Source organism: Scyliorhinus canicula, chromosome 8, assembly GCF_902713615.1.
Source record: "Scyliorhinus canicula chromosome 8, sScyCan1.1, whole genome shotgun sequence".
In the NCBI taxonomy this organism is placed as follows: domain Eukaryota; kingdom Metazoa; phylum Chordata; class Chondrichthyes; order Carcharhiniformes; family Scyliorhinidae; genus Scyliorhinus; species Scyliorhinus canicula.
Window position 1 is genome coordinate 116,583,684 of NC_052153.1, and position 16,051 is coordinate 116,599,734.

A 16,051-nucleotide genomic window follows, 5' to 3' on the forward strand; every position below is an offset into this window, starting at 1 on the left:
CGCCCAATTGTTCAAAGGCAGTGGAACAATCAAGAAAGGTACCAAAGGTGTATAGCTCAGTTTCAATAGAGCTCAGCACCATGCCAAAAGAGGAGCTCTGTTTTGTAATAGAGATAAACTGTAATTTTTAGCTCTTTCAAAGAACCATCAGAGGCTTGATGGGCCAAATCGTCTCCTTCTCTGTTATATTATTCAATGATTCTATGATATGAAATCTTTTTTTTTTATAAATTTAGATTACCCAATTATTTTTCCAATTAAAGGGCAATTTAGTGTGGCCAATCCACCTACTCTGCACATTTTTTTGGATTGTGGGAGCGAAACCCACGCAGACACGGGGAGAATGTGCAAACTCCACACGGACAGTGACCCAGAGCCGGGATCGAACCTGGGACCTCAGTGCCGTGAGGCGGTTGTGCTAACCACTAGGCCACCGTGCTGCCCGTGATATGAAATCTTAACAAATTTCTCAGATATTGTTACAAGGAACAGCATATAGACATGGAAGGGGAAGTGGCCAAGGATAGATCCTGGGGCTACTCCAGAGAGAAGCATTTCTTTCACAGGGTGTGGGCAACTCTGGGGCACACCAGCATTTATTGGTGGTGGTGAGCCCCTTCCTAAACCTGCTGCATTTTGTGTGGTTTAGGTACACCCACAAGCTGTTATGGTGAAAGTTTCAGGATTTTGACCCAGTGACAGTAAAGGAACATAGTTCCAAGTCACAATTGTGTGCGGTTTTTGGGGGGGGGAACTTGCAGGTGGCATTGTTTCCATGCATCTGATGATCTTCCCTTCAATTTGGTAGAGCTTATGGGTTTGGAAGGTGCTTTCGAGGGATCTTTGGTGAGTTGCTGCAGTGCATCTTGTGGATGGTACACACTGTTGACATAATCTGTCAGTGCTGCAGGGAGTGAATGTTGAAGGTGGATATGGGTTGTCAATCTAGTGGGCTGCTTTGTCCTTGATGGTGCCAAAATTCTTGAACATTGTTAGCTTGCACTCATTAAGGCAATTGGAGAGCATTACATTACGCTTCTGGCTTTAGCTTTGTAGATGGTGGACATCTTTGGAGAGTAAGAGATGAGTTATTTCTTGCAGAATTCCTAGCCTCTCACCTATTCTTTTAGACACCATAATAATATGGCTGGTCCAGTTCTGTTTCTGGTCAATGGTAACCCCCAGGATGTTGATAAAGGTGGATACAGTGATGACAGTGCCACTGAATATCATGAGGAGATAGTTACATTTTCTCTTGTAGGAGAGGATTATTACTTGGCACTTTTGTGACTTGCATATTACTTGCCACTTATCAGTCAGAATATTGTCCAAGTCAATTGGACACAGAGTACTTCAGTATCTAAGAAGTCACAAATGGTGCTGGATATTGTGCAGTCATCAGCGAACATCCCCACTTCTGATGTTATGATGGTAGGTCTGATCTTATGATGAAGGCTGCACATAGGACACTACCCTGAGGAATCCCTGCAGCAATGTCCCGGCACTGAGATGATTGATCTCTAACTACCATGAACATTATCGATTGTGATAGGTATGACTCCACCTTTGGAGAGATTTCCCCCTGATTTCCATTGACTTCAGTTTTCCTGATGCCACACTCGGTCAAATGATGCCTTGATGTCAAGGGCAGTCACATCTCACCTCACCTCTTGACTTTGCTCATTCATCCATGTTTGGATCAAGGCTGCAATGAGGTCAGGAGGTGAGTGGCCCTGGTGGAACAAAAACTGAACATCAATGTGCAGATTGATGCTCAGTGGATCATTTTCCAATCCTCACTAGATACAGATGAGGTACCAGAGGGCTGGAGGCCTGTGAAAGTTGTACCATTATTTAAAAAGAGTGCGGGAGATAGGCCAGGAAGTTACAGGTCGGTCAGTCTGACTTCAATCGTGGGCAAATCATTGGAATCAATTCTGAGAGACAGGATAAACCATCACTTAGAAAGGCATGGATTGATCAGGGGTCGTCAGGATGGTTTTGTGAGGGCAAGATCGTGTCTTACTAGCTTGAGGAAGTAACAATGAGGATTGATGATGATGGTGCAACGAATGATGTCTGCATGGATTTTAGTAAGGCATCTGACAAGTTCCTACGTGGCAACTGGTCAGAAAAGTGAGGCCGCATGGGATACAGGGAAGGTTGGCAAGCTGGATCCAAAATCGGCTCATTGGAAAAAAAGGGTAATGGTCGATGGATGTTTTTGAGACTGCAAAGCAGATTCCAGTGGCATTTCACAGGAATCAGTGTTGGGGCCTTTTCTGTTTGTTGTATATATTAATAATTTGGACTTAAATGTGGGAGGTATGATCGGGAAATTTGCAAAACATTGGCCATGTAGTTGATCGTAAAGAGGATAGCTGTCGACTCCAGAATTATATCAATGGTTTGGTTGAGTGGACGGAAAGTGGAAAATGAAATTCAATCCGGAAAAGTGTGAGGTAATGCATTTGTGGAGACCAAACAAAGCAAGGGAATACTCAATAAACAAGAAGATATTGAGAGTGGTTGAGGAAATGAGAGACCTTGGAGTGCATGTCCACAGGTAAATAAGGTAGTAAAGTAAACATATGGAATGCTTTCCTTTACTGGACAAGGTATTTAATACAAGGCAGGAATGTAACGTTGGAACTCTGTGAAACGTTGGAACTCTGTGAAACGTTGGTTCAGCCACAGCTGGAATTTTGTGTAATGTTCTGGTCACATTACAGAAAGGACATAATTGCTCTGGAGAGAATACAGAGGAGATTTACAAGAATGTTGCCAGAGCTTTAAAAATGCAGCTCTGAGGAAAGATTAGCCAGACTAGGGTTGTTTTCCTTAGAACACATAAGGCTGAGGGGGTAACCTAATTGAGGTGTACATGTTTTCCATCTTGCACTTAACACAGATGCAAGCATGCCAATTTTTTTTTAAGAAGTATTTTTATTCAAATTTTTAGCATTTTAATGTTTTACAAAACAAAACATTTCACCCCAAATACAATAAACCCTGAACAAACCTCCACCCTCCCCAATAACAGTTGACAGTAACTAGCTCTCCAAAATGCAAAATAAATAAACCCCATCTCCTGTGGAGCCCCTCATTTGCTTCCCTTAGGGCGAATTACACCTTTTCAAGATGTAAGAACTCCATTAGATTCCCCAGCCACGCTGAGGCACAGGGTGGAGGAGCTGACCTCCACCCCAACAGAACCCATCTGCGAGCAATCAATAAGTCAATGGCCAAAACATCTGCCCCGCTCCCATCTGTAATATGGGCAGGTCCGACACTCCGAATGTGGCCCTCAGGGGACCCGGCTCCAAATCCACATGCAGGCTCACCGAACTGGTGCTGAAAAACGACTTCCAAATTTCCTACAACTTCAGGCAGGACCACAACATGTGCACTTGATTAGCTGGGCCTTTCCCATACTATTCGCAAGTAACCTCTACCCCCTAAACCGCTGGCTCATCCTTGACTTAGTCAAATGCGCCCTGCATTGTACCTTTGATTGTACCAACTCCAGCCTTGCATACTATGTTGAAGCATTCAACCTCTGCAGCACCTCACACCTCAGTCCCTCCTCCAGCACCATCAACATGGCAAATTTCAAAGGGAACATCAATTTATACGGCATGAGTTTGAAATTTGGCATTCAAGCATCTATCCTGATGTGTGCAAGACAAAACGCTTCAACAACATGTCTCTTTTTCAGCGATACTCAAGTTTATTTGCATTTATTTACATTTAGTCCTCTAACCAACATAGATAATGATGTCATAGAAATCATGAAAATAATAGAAAATTTACTACACTGAAGGCTGGTGTGCAACCATGCAAGATACTTTTTAACTGGTGTTTAAATTAACATTGGTATTGGCAGGTTTAAAATTGTACTTAATACTTATTGCATTAGAAATTTAAGAACTGTAGCGAATACAATATACCAAATTCACATACCCCAATTCTGTCGCCAAAAGAATTCCAAGTTCCTTTGTTTGGCCAAGTATTTCTTCACAGAATAGTGTACTCTTTGAATGAGCATATTTGAAATACCAGTTTGTTTTAACAGGTATGCCATTGTTGGTGTGTGTCCAAATGGATCAATCGCCCACCCTGATCTAGGTTTTATTCCTGTCATAGTGAACAAAAATACATTATATAAGTTATTAAACTGGCATTCCAAGGGAGAGGGAAATGACAGAAGGACAAAAATATATTTCAATGTTCTTTCAGAAACAAATTTCACAGCTCAGTTATACAAAGTACAGTGTTGGTTAAGTACATTTGTTTTTATTTCAAAGTTTGTAAACACATGCTTAGATTTGGGAATGAACAACATTTAAAACATGTAGAGAACGACCTTTTATATATAGCATAGTAAGGATTAATGGACTATTCCCTTAAAGTGGGGTATCACTATAAATTAACTGAAACATTTCTTAAAATAACTACCAAGCCTAAGTTATAATGTGATCCTCCACTGTTGTAAAATTATCAAAAGGCTTATTCGACATCCACTACTGGATGAGCTGAAATTTCCTCCAATAAAAATACTCAGCGCACTGAAAACATTGGCCAGAACTTTGCAACCGCCCGCACAGCAGGTTTTCCCATGGTGGAGGCAGCTCACCATTGGCCACTGTCTTCCAGTCCCAATGAAGTCAATAGCAATTTGCACGGCTCACCCATACCGTGGCTGGGGAACCAGTGGCAGGGTCGACTTCAGCGGGATTGGAAGATCCAGTCAGTGGGAAAGGCCAAAAAATCCCGCTCATTGTTTTCAATTACCACTTCAAACTACCAACAAAGTATGATTCAATCATCCTATGAAAGCCACGTCTCATATTTCTAGTCATTCTAGTGTGTTTCTATTGCTTTTGGCACACGATATCCATATCAGCCAGCTCTCTCTGTTACAGATTAATACAGTTTCAGTTTCCTCTTTCCAAATGTTTGTTGTTTCCAAGTTGTCAGTTTAGGACTGAACAACAAGAAGTCAACAGAGTGAAACTGTTCTACTTTATTGGACACCTTATCAATTGGCCATTAGCTTACTCTGCAAACTATTCTGTAGAACACACAATAAGTGTTTACTTTTTGACTAGTAGCTCTTATGCATAACTATTTACACTGCGTATAAACATATAAACATGGATGTGTCGCTTAAGATCACAAGGCAGGCTTGTATCCTGATGAAGGCATTTCAGATCATTTCATCCAGAAAACTGACCCTCCTGATGCAATACTGTTACAGAAGAATGGGCTCCCTTCTTAATGTGCCCATTTCCTCTTGAAATGAATGAGCAAGTTCTAGATACAGTGAGGTGGAGAACTGAGTGAGATCAGCAGGGAGCTAAGGATCGGGAGGCAGAGCCTGAGACCACCAGGAAAAGAGAGAGGTTTAGAATTTAGAACAGTACAGCACAGAACAGGCCCTTCGGCCCTCGATGTTGTGCCGAGCAATGATCACCCTACTCAAACTCACGTATCCACCCTATACCCGTAACCCAACAACTCCCCCTTAACCTTACTTTTTAGGACACTACGGGCAATTTAGCATGACCAATCCACCTAACCCGCACATCTTTGGACTGTGGGAGGAAACCGGAGCACCCGGAGGAAACCCACGCACACACGGGGAGGACGTGCAGACTCCGCACAGACAGTGACCCAGCCGGGAACCGAACCTGGGACCCTGGAGCTGTGAAGCATTGATGCTAACCACTATGCTACCGTGCTGCACTCAATAAAAATTGAGGTGAGTGAGATTGGTGGAGCAATACAAAGTGTGAAGGTCGAGAATAGACTAAACAAGTTCAAAAAAGAAGAAACAAATTGAAGTGTGACATCACGGGAAATCAAGTGATTGGTGGATATGTATTTATATTTTTCGCTCGTTAAACTTGGGCATTCATTTATACTAAGGGTTGGGAAGTCAACAAATTAAACCAGGCTAATTATCACAATAAAAAAAATAATAATACAAGTGCAAAACAGGTCTAGTGGCATTCGTTAACTGTGGCTTCTAGTTAAGTGGATTTTAAAAGAGGGAAAAAAATCATGGATGGGCAGCTGGGACCTATTGCTTGGAATTCCTGCGTTATGTGGGAACTTCAGGTAATTTCATGTATCTTGGGGACCACATGTGTCGCAAATTTCCAGGATTTCAAGGACAAAGGTGTCAGGGGTGTGGGTTTTCTTGAGGAGGAGGGTGATGGCAGCAAGACAGTGCTCGAGGAGAAGAAACCCTTTACAATGTAAGCAGGAGGCCAGGGAGGTCAGTAGTTTAGTAGAATAGGATCAAGAGCACAAGAAGAGGTCTCATAGACAATATTTGTTCTAAGAGGGCTTGAGGAAGGCAGCAGAGAAAATAGAGAAATATGTGTTTAGGGCTTGGGTACAGGAAATGTCAGTGCGCAAGGGAAAGAGGGTTGCTGCAGACTTAAAAGTTCTTCCAGCTCATTCTCAATTATAAATGAGGTCTTTTTATACCTTAAAATACATTATGCAACAAAAGCAACATTTCTAATTTAAAAAAAAATAAAAGATCTTTTAGCACACAAATTAAGATGATCATTTTACAACTAAAAAGATTGTGAATTGATTGCTGCTTCAGAAGTCCAGCTGCGACATGGATCATATCTACAAAAACACAGACCAATGACCAATTTATAAAAAGCAGGAAAGATGCAAGAAACATCTGTGAAACGTCTTACCTAAATTCCTCTCAAGCCACTGATGTCCTTCAAGTAACTGGTCAATCATTGAAAAAATATGCGTATTAGCCTCATCAGTCATGACCCAGCCCCCTGTTGTTATTTCAAACTGGCCCAGTTCACAAAGCCTGGAAAGAAAATAAATGGAAAGCTTTAGAATTTCACCGCAATAACACATTCAAATAAAATTCAATGACGCTTCAATGGCCATACCTTAAAAAAACAACTTCTTTGGGATTAAGAAATACTCGTCATAACATCAAAAAAATAGCTAGTGCATGTAATTTGATTTTACTTTTAAAACTGTTTCATTACGAAGACAAAGTAATCCTTAAATTGTCAATTATATTCTGCAATCCAATGCAAATAAAGAGCATAGCAAATGTAGCATGAGTAATTTTTCTTGAAAATACTTCCTATTGTATAGAGAAAAATAATATGATCATCAGAATTTTGTTCTACATTTTTAATAAAATGATATTTCTCCCCCTTGCGGCACCATTCATAGAGCACTGATTGGGGGTAGATCAACTCTGGCGAACTCATACAACTAGATGTATGAGCTACATGATTGTAGACCTTAAACAAAAAATAATCTATTGCAGATCTCCCCACATGGAGCACTTTAAACAGTCAGGTCCAGAATTTAAAATAATTAAGAATTTCTCAATTAGAATTTGAATACTGCTTCTTCACACATAACAGAGACAGGTATAAATAGATTTTTATGCACTAAACAATCTAAAATAGAATTAGGTATGAATATAAGGATTTACAGTATACCTAGTATATATTTGACTAATAAACATCTAGCTACTATTGGCAGTTCTTAGGCCACATCAAAGACAGTTAAGTGCTCTCGTTTCCTCTTTTACTCTGCAGAAAGCACAACACTGCCTTTGATGTGGTCCAAGAACTGTCAATCATAGCTGGATGTTTGTAAACATTGAGGTTAGTTTCATAGCTGGCTCCTTGAAATCCACTCAAACTTGAATGGAAATCTCCCGATTAGGCACGTTAGAGTCTTCTGGACTTAACACCAAGTTCAACAACTTGTAACTGTGAACTCTCTCCTCAACCTTCACCCCATTTTTATTGCTATCAATTCATTTCCATTTCTTCCATTGATCTGTTTTTACCTCATCAGTGTGTCCTCGCCCCCAAAACCATTTGGGCCATCTGTTCTCTGTTCCAGGTTGTCCTTTGACACACTGATCACCTTTCTTCTGCCATTAACATTCTGATCTCTTAATGTGCAACTATCAGTATGCTTCTCAGGCATTACTTCCACCACTGCCAATCTCCAACAATTGTTGATTCTCTATCCAGCCCACTGCTCCATGCACCCACCCCTCCCCAACGAAAGTATAAATCTAATCATATTTCCAGTTCTTTCTAGCTTTGACAAAGAGACATCCAGGCTCAAAACATTAGCTCCCTTCTCTCTTGACAGATGTTATTAGACCTGCTGAGATTGTCCAGTATTTTCTGTTTTTGTTTAAGATTCCAGCTTCCGCAATAATTTGCTTTTATATACACTTAGAACTATATCTTATTTCTAATGTTTATCAATACAAATATAAATATCTTAAAACTATCTTTGCTTTTATTTTTTAATAAACAATTTTATTGTGGTATTTTTCGGCATTGTAAACAATAGAATTACAGAACGAGAAAACAAAAGGACTGCACAGTAAACAAAGTACATAGTGCAATTGCCGTAGCCCTTCCCACGCAGATCTGCCGAATTGACCCCCTATACTACATTCCCCTAACCCTCCCCCCCCACCGCTGACGATTAATTCTCCGCAAAGAAGTCAATGAATGATTGGCACCTCCGGGCGAACCCCAACAACGACCCTCTCAGGGCGAACTTGAGTTTCTCTAAGCCCAAGAAACTCTCCATGTCTGACAGCCAGGCTTCTGACTTTGGGGGCTTTGAGTCCCCCTAAGCTAGAAGTATCCGTCTCTGGGCTACCAGGGAATCAAAGGCCAAAACGTCAGCCTCTTTCTCCCCCTGGACTTCCAGGGCCACTGAAACCCCAAAAATCAGCACCCTCGTGTTCAATACTCTAGACATGATGTCCTCAAACTCCTGCCAGTATTTCCTAAGTTTTGGACAAGCCCAAAACATGTGGACATGTTCTGCCAGTCCTCTCAGACACTTTACACACCTGTCCTGTACGCCGAAGAATCTGCTCATCCGGGACACTGTCATGTGGGCCCGGTGGACGACCTCAGCCGGTCCCCTTCGATCCAGTTGATGAAACCCACCCCAAATCCAAACCGTCCCAGCACCTCCCATAAGTACTCCCACTCTACCCGGTCAAACGCTTTCTCCGTGTCCATTGCCACCACTGCCTCCACCTTCTTTCCCTCTGGGAGCATCATGATCGCATTGAGCAATCTTCTTATATAGCCACCAGTTGCCTACCTTTAATGAACCCTGTTTGATCCTCCCTAATAACACTCGGCACACAATCCTCAATCCTAGTGGCCAAAGCTTTGCCAGCAGTTTAGCATCCACGTTAAGAAGGGAGATCAGCCTATAAGACCCACACGACTCCGGGTTCTTGTCCCATTTTAAAATCAAGGATGTGGTAGCCTGCGACATCGTCTGGGACAGCTCCCCTCTGTCCCTTGCTTCATTAAAAACCTTGACCAGCAGCGGCCCCAATATCCCGGAGAACTTTATATAAAATTCTACCGGGTACCCATCCCGCCCCGGGGCTTTTATCTTTGCTTTTCTAACACTATATGAAATGCTTTTTAAGCAACTGTACTGTGTGCAGTTATGGCCGCCACACTATAGGAAGGATATGATTGCACTAGAAAGGGTGCAGGGAGATTCACCAGGATAATGCCTGGCCTGGAGCCTTTCAACAATGAAGAGAGGCTGGTTAGGCTGGGATTATTTTCCTTAGAGCAGAGAAAGCTGATGGGGGGACATGATTGAGGTGTAGAAAATGATGAGGGACACAGATAGGAAAGAGTTTTTCCCTTAGTGGAGGGGTCAATGCCAAGGAGCATAGATGCAAGGTAAGGGGCAGGAAATTTAGAGGGGATTGAAGAAAAAAATGTTTCACCCTGAGGCTGATGGGAATCTGAAATTCACTGCCTGAAAGGATGGGAGGCAGGGAACACTCACAACATTTAAGAAGCATTTAGGTAAGCATTTGAAATGCCATAGCATACAAAGCTATGAACCAAGTCGTAGAAAATTTGATTGGTGTTATGACCAGAACCAGGACCCATTATTTTGTTCAGATCCCAGACTGGAACCCATAATTTGGGTTTGGTAAAACTTGGATTTGAGGGAATGCCACTGCACAACAGGAGTGATAACACTGACCAGCAGACAGCTTTTATGGTAAAATAAAACTTTAATTTAAACACAGAATTAAGCACATTAGCAACAAAGAAATAGCTTTAGTTATCAGTTACATCATCTGAACTTGCTTCCTGAAACCTGCCTCTACATTTCAATTAAGCCAACTCAAAATACCACTCGTGAATAAGGCTAACAACCAGGTTTTACATGCTTATATTGGTACAAAGTCTCTTAGAGCAAACTGAAGCATGTCTGTCCAGCTTGGTGTTCCAGAAGCAACTGACCAGCCTGCCCCTCCCATTAAGTGTACCACCTGCAATCCAAAAGCACACCACATTCCTGAACCTTGCTACAAAAGGTTATATTGCCCCTGCGAAAATCAATGTATTCACAACAAACAATACCAAATATAGACATTTTAGTTCAATATGTACAGGTTCTAACAAGGGACATGCAGTGCTGGATCTAATTCTGGGGAATCAAGCCAGAAAAGTGGTTGAAGTGTGTGGTGAATCACAATCTAGTACTTCACACTGTGTTATATTGTGTGTGTTGTGTTCTTGTAAGCTCAGTATACGAGCAGTTGTGCGGCTCTGCCCATAGGGGGAGATGAGGAGTTTGTACTGGGCTCCACCCTTGGCTCCACCCATGGTTCTGCCCATGGCTCTTCCCACTAAACGGAAGTATAAAGCTTTGCAGTCGTGAGCCTGCCTGCCAGTTCATCTCGTCGCAGGCAGGCTCTGTTGTAAGACTATTAAAACCACTGTTCACTTCCAATCACGTGTCTTGTGAATTGATGGTCACATCAAAGTGGTAGTAGGGGAGCATTTTAACGATAGCGACCACAACATGGTACAATTTAAGCTGATTATGGACAAAGAAATAGACAAGTTCCAAAAAAAAGTTTTGGACTGTGGGAGAGCAGATTTTAGTAAAATAAGGCGGGATCTGGCCACAGTACTGGAAAGGGTTACTTGTGGGGAAATCTACAGGAAAGCAGTGGGGGGGGCATTCAAAAAGGAAATGGGGAGAGTATGGACCCAACATATTCCCTCTAGGGTGATAGGAAGGAGCAACATGACCTGACAACTACGGATGATCAGAGATATTCAGGATACGATGAGAAGGAAAAGAGAGTCTTTTTACAAGTACAAAAAAAGCAAATCAGCGGTGGCATTGGTGGAGTACAGAAATTGCAGGATGGCGCTCAAGAAAGCAACTAGAAGAGCAGAGAGGGAATATGAAAATTCTCTGGCTGGGAAAGGTAGGGAAAATCCCAAGATATTCTGTAAGTATCAATGGGAAGAGGTGTGGTGGTATGAATGTGAGCACTGCCATTGGTGCAGAGCATGGGTTTCCCATTGGCTCTAGCTGGTCATGTGCCTCTCGTCCGATTGGCTGGGACTAGTCATGTGACTGCTCACCAATTGGTCGAGAGGCAAGTAGACCCCGCCTCCGAGGTGGGGTATAAGTACCCAGAGTTCCCGGCGGTCGGCCTTACTCTGTAGTCGACCACCGGGTTAACAACTAGCTGATTAAAGCCACAGTTTGGATCTTAATCATGTCTCGAGTCCAATTGATGGTACATCAAGAGGATAACCAGGGAAAGAGTAGGGCCCATTATGGATCAAGAGGGAAATTTGTCACATGGGACAAAATTTATTTGGAGCCAGAGGACATTGGTAGGGTGTAGAATACTTCATATCTGTCTTCACCCAAGAGGATGAGGATGTAAGTATGGAACTCAGGGAGAGAGACAGTGAGATTCTGGAGAAAATTGAAATAGGGAGTGGCAGGGTATTGGAAGTGTAGGAAGGCTTAAAAGTGGACAAATATCCAGGTCCGGGTGAATTGTGTCCCATGCTACTGATGGAGGAGATTACAGGAGCTCTGACCCAAATTTCTAATTCCTCTCTCGCCACAGGCACAGTCGCCACAGTCGCTAGAGCACCGGAGAACAGTTAATGTGGCTCCACTATTTAAGAAAGGTTGCAGAAGTAAAACAGGGCACGACAGACCAACAAGTCTCACGTCAGTGGTAGGGAAACTATTGGAGAAATTTCTGAAGGAGAGAATCTATCCCAACTTGGAAAGGCAAGGTTTGATCGGGGATAGTCAGCATGGCTTTGCCAGAGGGAGGTCATGTCGAACAAATTTGATTGAATTTCTTGAGCATCTGACCAGGTGTGTAGATGAGGCTGGTGCAGTTGTTGTGGTCTACATGGATTCCAGCAAAGCCTTTGACAAGGTCCCACATGGCAGACTTATAAAGAAGGCAAATGCAAATGGGATACAGGATAATTTGAATTGGTGGATTCAAAATTGGCATAGTTGCAGAAGACAAATGGTGATGACAGACGGCTACTTTAGTGACTGGAAGTTAGTATCTAGTGGTTGACACAAAGATTGGCCAAGTGGTTAACAGTGAGGTTTGAGTATCTTGGGTTACAGGAAGATATCGATGGGATGGTCAAGTGGGCAGATAACTGGCAGATGGAATTTAACCCTGAAAATGTGAGGTGATACACTTTGGAAAGGGAAATCTGACAAGGAAATATTCAATGAATGGCATAACACTGGGAAGTTCTGAGGAACATAGGGACCTTGGCGTCTTTGTCCATAGATTTCTGAAAGCGGGAGGGCATGTTAATAGGGTGGTGAAAAAGGCGTATGGGACACTTTATCATTCGAGGCGTAGATTACAAAAGCAAGGATATTATGTTGAAGTTGTACAAAATTTTGGTGAGGCCACAACTGGAGTACTGTGTGCAATTCTGGTCGCCACATTATAGGAAGGATGTGATTGCACTGGAGCGGGTGAAGAGAAGATTGTCCAGGATGCTGCCTGGATGGAACATTTAAGTTATGAACAGAGGTTGGATAGGCTTATGTTGTTTTCGTTGGAGCAGAGAAAACTGAGGGTCAGTCACGAGGGACACAAGTTCAAGGTGAGGAGCAGGCGGTTTAGTGAGGATGTGAGGAAAACTATTTTTACCCAAAAGGTGGTGAGAGTTTTGAATGCACTGCCTGGGAGGGTGGTAGAGGCAGGTTGCCTCATATCCTTTTAAAAGTACTTGGATGAGCATTTGGCACGTCATAACATTCAAGGCTATGGACCAAGCGCCGGCAAATGAGATTAGGTAGGTGGGTCTGGTGTTTTTCATGTGTCAGTGCAGATTTAATGGGCCGAAGGGCCCCTTTTGTGCTGTATTTTCAGTGGTTCTGCAAAATTTAAAAATATGAAATTTTTCACATCCATCACGATAGGTGCTTGATGGTCGGCACAAACACAATGGGCTGAAGGACCTCCTTTAGTGCTATAAAACTCTATGCCTGCAATTTAGCGGCCACATTAGCCACAAGCACAAATACCACTATATCTCGCAAGAGGCCAAAGACGGGATTAACGCAGGCGAGATTTCAGATCGCATACAGATTCATGCCCTACCCTTCAGCCTTACTCCTGCTGTCACCGAGAACAACTTCTTCTCAGCTCCAGACATATTGGGCTGGATTCACCACAGCCCCGCACCGAAGGCGCGGCCGGCGCGGGGGCAGAGTATCCACATCCACACAGTAATCGGGCCAGTCGTCGGTCCGGCGTTTCTCCGGGCCCCGAAAACCGGTGTGACCGTGGAGTACGCCCCGCAGCCGGGGACCAATTGCCACTCCCGACCGGCCGAGTTCCTGACAGCCTGGAACTAACCACCTATTGCCGGTCGGGATGCTGGCGGGGCGGCTGCGCACTCAGTCCGCGGTCGCCCATGTCAGGGGCGGGTGAATCGGAGAGTCGGGAGTACTCGTGCAGGGTTTGAGGCTCGGGCGCATGTCTGATAGAGGGTTTTTTTTTGTCTGGCTTCGCTGTCTGAGTCCGCCATGGTGCACGGCGCGGCCGCTGGAGGTCGTCGGCGTGCACTCTGAACCGGAAGTGCGAGGGCTTGTATCCACAGCTAAAGCTGCGAGATTAACTCTGGGTCCCTGCTAGCCCCCTGCAGGGCATTGAATTCGTTCAACCTTTTTCTAGGAATTTCAAGAGTAAAACCCCACATTTTTGCACCGGCATGGAGACATACTCTAATTTTGGGAGAATCCAGCCCATTGTGTCCAAACCCTGATACGCTTGCAGGCAAACTTTATAAAATATTGATTCAACTTCAAATGGAGTATTGTGTGCATTTCTGGCTAGCACATGTGAAGGCATTGGAAAGGATGTAGAGAAGATTTATGAAAGTGATTTCACAGATGAGAGACATAAGCTATATGGATGGATTGACAAAGCTGGGGCTGTTGTCCTTAGAGAAGATCGAGAGAAAATTTGATTGAACTACCTGACAGAGTTGATGAAGAGAATCTGTTCCCATTGGCTGAAGGGTCAAAAACCAAGCAACACTTATTTAACAGGATTGGCAGAAGAATCATAAGCGCCATGTAGCAAAACGAATTTTACACAGTACATGATTAGGAGCTGGAATCCGCTTTCTTAAAGTGTGCCGGCAGATTCAATCATGGCTTTCAAAAGGAATCGGATAATTACCTGATGAGAAATATTTGCACGGCTACAAGAAAAATGCAAGGAGTGTGTATATCTGAGTTGCTCTTACAAAGAGGGTTGGAAGGCTGTATTCTGTGCTGCAACCATTCCATGATTCTATGAAATACTGTGGTTACAAGATCATGTCAGAGGCAGGGAATTTTACAAGTAACTAATCTCCTGCATCCCGCTGCCTGTCCACTATCTACAAGCCAGGAAAGTGATAGAACACCAGTGCGGACATGAAGGGTTTAATGTCACAATGTCTTCACTTTCGACAACAAGTTCTTCATCCAGATGCACGGAACAGCCATGGGGACCAAATTCGCACCTCAATATGCCAACATCTTCATGCACAAGTTTGAACAAGACCTCCTCACCGCACAGGACCTTCAACTGACGTTATACACCAGATACATCGATGATAATTTTTTCCTTTGGACCCACGGCGAAGAATCACTGAAACGACTACACGATCACATCAATAAGTTCCATCCCATCATCAGACTCACCATGGACTACTCTCCAAAATCATTTGCATTCTTGGACACACTCATCTCCATCAAGAATGGTCACCTCAGCACTTCGCTTTACCACAAGCCCATGGATAACCTCATGATTCTCCACTTCTCCAGCTTCCACCCTAAACACGTTAAAGAAGCCATCCCCTATGGACAAGCCCACTGTATACACAGGATCTGCTGAGATGAGGAGGAGCATAACAGACATCTACAGACGCTGAAAGATGCCCTCGTACAAACGGGATATGGCGCTCGACTCATCGATCGGCTGTTCCAATGCGCCACAGCAAAAAACCGCACCTACCTCCTCAGTAGACAAACACGGGACACAACCGACAGAGTACCCTTCGTCGTCCAGTATGTTCCTGGAGTGGAGAAACTACGACATCTCCTCCGCAGCCTTCAACACGTCATCGATGAAGATGAACATCTTACCAAGGTCATCCTCACCCCCCCCCCCCCCCCACTGCTTCTGCTTGCCTTCAAACAACTGCGCAACCTCAAACAAACCATTGTTTGCAGCAAACTACCCAGCCTTCAGAACAGCGACCACGACACCACACAACTCTGCCATGGCAATCTCTGCAAGACGTGCCAGATCATCGACAAGGATACCACCATTACACGTGAGAACACCACACACCAGGTACACGGTATAAACTCGTGCGATTCGGCCAACGTTGTCTATCTCATAAGCTGCAGGAAAGGATGTCCCGAAGTGTGGTAAATTGGCGAGATCATGCAGACGCTGGGACAACGAATGAACGGACATCGCGTGACAATCACCAGGCAGGAAAGTTCCCTTCCAGTCGGAGAACACTTCAGCGGTCAAGGGCATTCAGCCTCTGATCTCCGGGTAAGCGTTCTCCAAGGCAGCCTACAGGACGCGCGACAACGCAGAATCGCCGAGCAGAAACTTATAGCCAAGTTCCGCACACATGCATGC

General features: G+C 43.7%; 1 protein-coding gene across 2 annotated transcripts in view; it reads right to left on the reverse strand.

The window, feature by feature from the left end:
- Positions 1 to 16,051, reverse strand: part of man2a1 (mannosidase, alpha, class 2A, member 1) — a 245,702-nt gene that overhangs the window by 143,215 nt on the left and 86,436 nt on the right. For both annotated transcript variants that reach the window (XM_038805125.1, XM_038805126.1), the window contains exons 5-6: positions 6,723 to 6,850; positions 3,964 to 4,137 (exon numbers count right to left, since the gene is read on the reverse strand). In XM_038805125.1, the coding sequence (XP_038661053.1) occupies positions 3,964 to 4,137; positions 6,723 to 6,850 (302 nt within the window). The remainder of the gene's footprint in view (positions 1 to 3,963; positions 4,138 to 6,722; positions 6,851 to 16,051) is intronic.